This window comes from Galeopterus variegatus, unplaced genomic scaffold, assembly GCF_000696425.1.
Source record: "Galeopterus variegatus unplaced genomic scaffold, G_variegatus-3.0.2 Scaffold4360, whole genome shotgun sequence".
Lineage (NCBI taxonomy): Eukaryota > Metazoa > Chordata > Mammalia > Dermoptera > Cynocephalidae > Galeopterus > Galeopterus variegatus.
In genome coordinates this window covers 37728-40308 of record NW_007730471.1, presented here as the reverse complement: position 1 = coordinate 40308, position 2581 = coordinate 37728, and the positions used below count along the sequence as shown (strand labels likewise).

General features: G+C 30.5%; 1 protein-coding gene across 3 annotated transcripts in view; it reads right to left on the bottom strand.

Annotated features, from left to right (window-relative positions):
• LRRC7 (leucine rich repeat containing 7) overlaps positions 1–1327 on the bottom strand; it is a 111650-nt gene extending 110323 nt beyond the window's left edge. For all 3 annotated transcript variants that reach the window (XM_008587375.1, XM_008587377.1, XM_008587376.1), the window contains exon 1: positions 1243–1327. In XM_008587375.1, the coding sequence (XP_008585597.1) occupies positions 1243–1280 (38 nt within the window). In that variant the 5' untranslated portion in view covers positions 1281–1327. The remainder of the gene's footprint in view (positions 1–1242) is intronic.
• Positions 1328–2581: the final 1254 nt, after the last annotated feature.

The window sequence follows — 2581 nt, the reverse complement described above, 5'->3', positions numbered from 1 at the left end:
TCCCGTTCCGGTTCCCTTCCCGGTACGGGCGCGACACTGAGGGTTGCGATCCGTTGCCGGACACGATAAAAGACAAAAAGAAAAAAAAAATAAAGAAAGAAAAAAATAAAAATAAAAAATGTCTTCCTGAAAGTCAGAAACAACGCTGAATGCATTCCCTTCATCTTCCAGTTTGGTAACCCAGTCAAAAAAGGAAATGAGGTTGGTTTGACATGACCTACTCTTGATGCACAAAGCCTTGGTGCTTCCTTGTCACCCTGATTTTATAAATAAAATCCAAACCTTTTAATGAAATATGTTATTATCTTATGTGGGAATATATTTGAACGATTAAGAGAATAGTTTATGAAATTCACATTTTTCTTAAATAAACTAACAAACAAAAGAGGATTCCTGTGCTTATCCTGAAACTTCCAGAATCTGAGCATTCTTCATGATTCCATAACAGCTCATCTTCGAGAGTTCCACTGCAGGCTCTCTCAGTCCTCATACTATCACTTGTCTGATTGAAACCAGTTGAAAATATAGAGTTTATACATTCTATTGTTTAATCACATTACCTGCTTAGCAGTTATCACAAGTCAATATTTATTTATTTTTTTCCTATTTGAAGATAATTATCTTTTATAGAGAAGATGGATACAAAGATAAATTGAGGAGTTTCACTTTTTCTTTTACCCATCCACCAATATAACTCCTTCATTACAAGAAGAGAACTTATCCTTACCTTGTTCGCCCTGTTCTGAACATGATTAGGTAGTCATTTTGTCGTCCTACCATAATGTGCAAATCTTATGATTTTTGAGTATTAGCTTACTGGCAATATTCTTACAAGCTCTCTGGTGGAGTTAAAAATATTCACATTGACCAGTTAACTTGCTGGAGACAGAAATGTATACATGAAAACACATATGTGCACATACATACATACATATGCACATATTTTTATTACAATTATTTTCCATATCTTCATCTTATTATGCTTTCTGCATATGAGAGGGTTTTGTTATATAAAGCTGGGTGATTTATATTTATATAATTTTAACAGATAATATATAATTTTAATATAATTAAATAATAAAATTTAGAAATACTTGGTTTAAAAAATAACTTAGCTTCTGCCATTTTCTAAATAAAGTATGGATATTTGCATTCCTTATACTTCATAAGAGAGAAAATATTTTCAAAATTATAGTCCAGAAAAACTATTATTTGTGAATTAATATGTGGTTGCAAAAATACCTGTTGTCGCTCAAATTTAAGACTCTTAGTTTCTGCATTTGTCCAATCTCTTCAGGAAGAAATTCCAATTTATTGGAGCGTAGAGACATAACGGTTACATTCTTACAACTTCCAATCTATAGGTAACAAAAGAAAATAAGAATCACAGTTTAGTACTATTTTTATATTAATTTTTGAATTTATAAAACAATTTAACTTACAGATTTCATTATCAATTTTAACTATCTCTTAGTATGTGTATGGATTGATATTTTATTATCTTGCTCTTTAAAAAATATTTAAAATAAAATGTGCATATATTATATATATTCTTTTAGATATTAAGACAATATATACTTAATATTCTTTTATATGTTAAAATGAAGAATTTTCTTCATAATTTTATTACTAAAATACTTGTTAACATCATTGTTTTCATAAGTCACATTGTTTTGTCTATCAAAGTGAGTATTGATATATCTGTGTTTAAATCACATTGTTTTGTCTATCAAAGTGAGTATTGATATATCTGTGTTTAAATCACATTGTTTTGTCTGTCAAAGCAAGTATTAATATATCTGCGAAGACCATACATATTCAAAAAATGAAATATTGTTGACATTTCCTTGGAAGAGTTAGTTTTACTTCACATTACAGTGGTATTTGTCATTTTTATTCATCTCTTTTGGCTGTACAATAATGATATAATGATTATTCTTCTATCATTATGGAAGTGTTTAGAAGAAAATTTTTTTTTTTTTTTCCTTTTTTCGTGTCTGGCAACGGATCGCAACCCTCAGTGTTGCGCCCGTACCGGACCNAAAAGGTCCTCTCCAAGACATGTTATAATCAAATTGGCAAGACTCAAAAACAAAGAGAGAATCTCAAAAGATGCAAGAGAGAAGCATCAAGTCACCTATAAGGGAGCCCCTATCAGACTAACATCAGACTGTCACGTAGAAACCCTAAAAGCAAGAAGCGAATGGGATGATATATTCAAAATACAAAAAGACAAAAATTGCCAGTCAAGAATATTTTATCTAGCAAGGGTACTCTTCTGAAATGAAGGACAAAGAGTATATTTCTCAGACAAACAAAAACTGTGGGAATTCACTACCACATGACCAGTGTACAAGAAATTCTTAAGAGAGTATTGGGTCTGGTACCTGAAAAACAACCATCACTACCACAAATACTCAGGAAAGAGTGAATTCTTCCAGTAAAATAAAAATACTCCCAATAAAGAGAAAAAAAGTATATCTACCATTCAAAGAAACCAACAAACACATAAGACAAAAAGTATATCAGAAAGAAAGGAAGAAAAGATACTTAAGATATCCAAACAAAAATTGGTAAAATG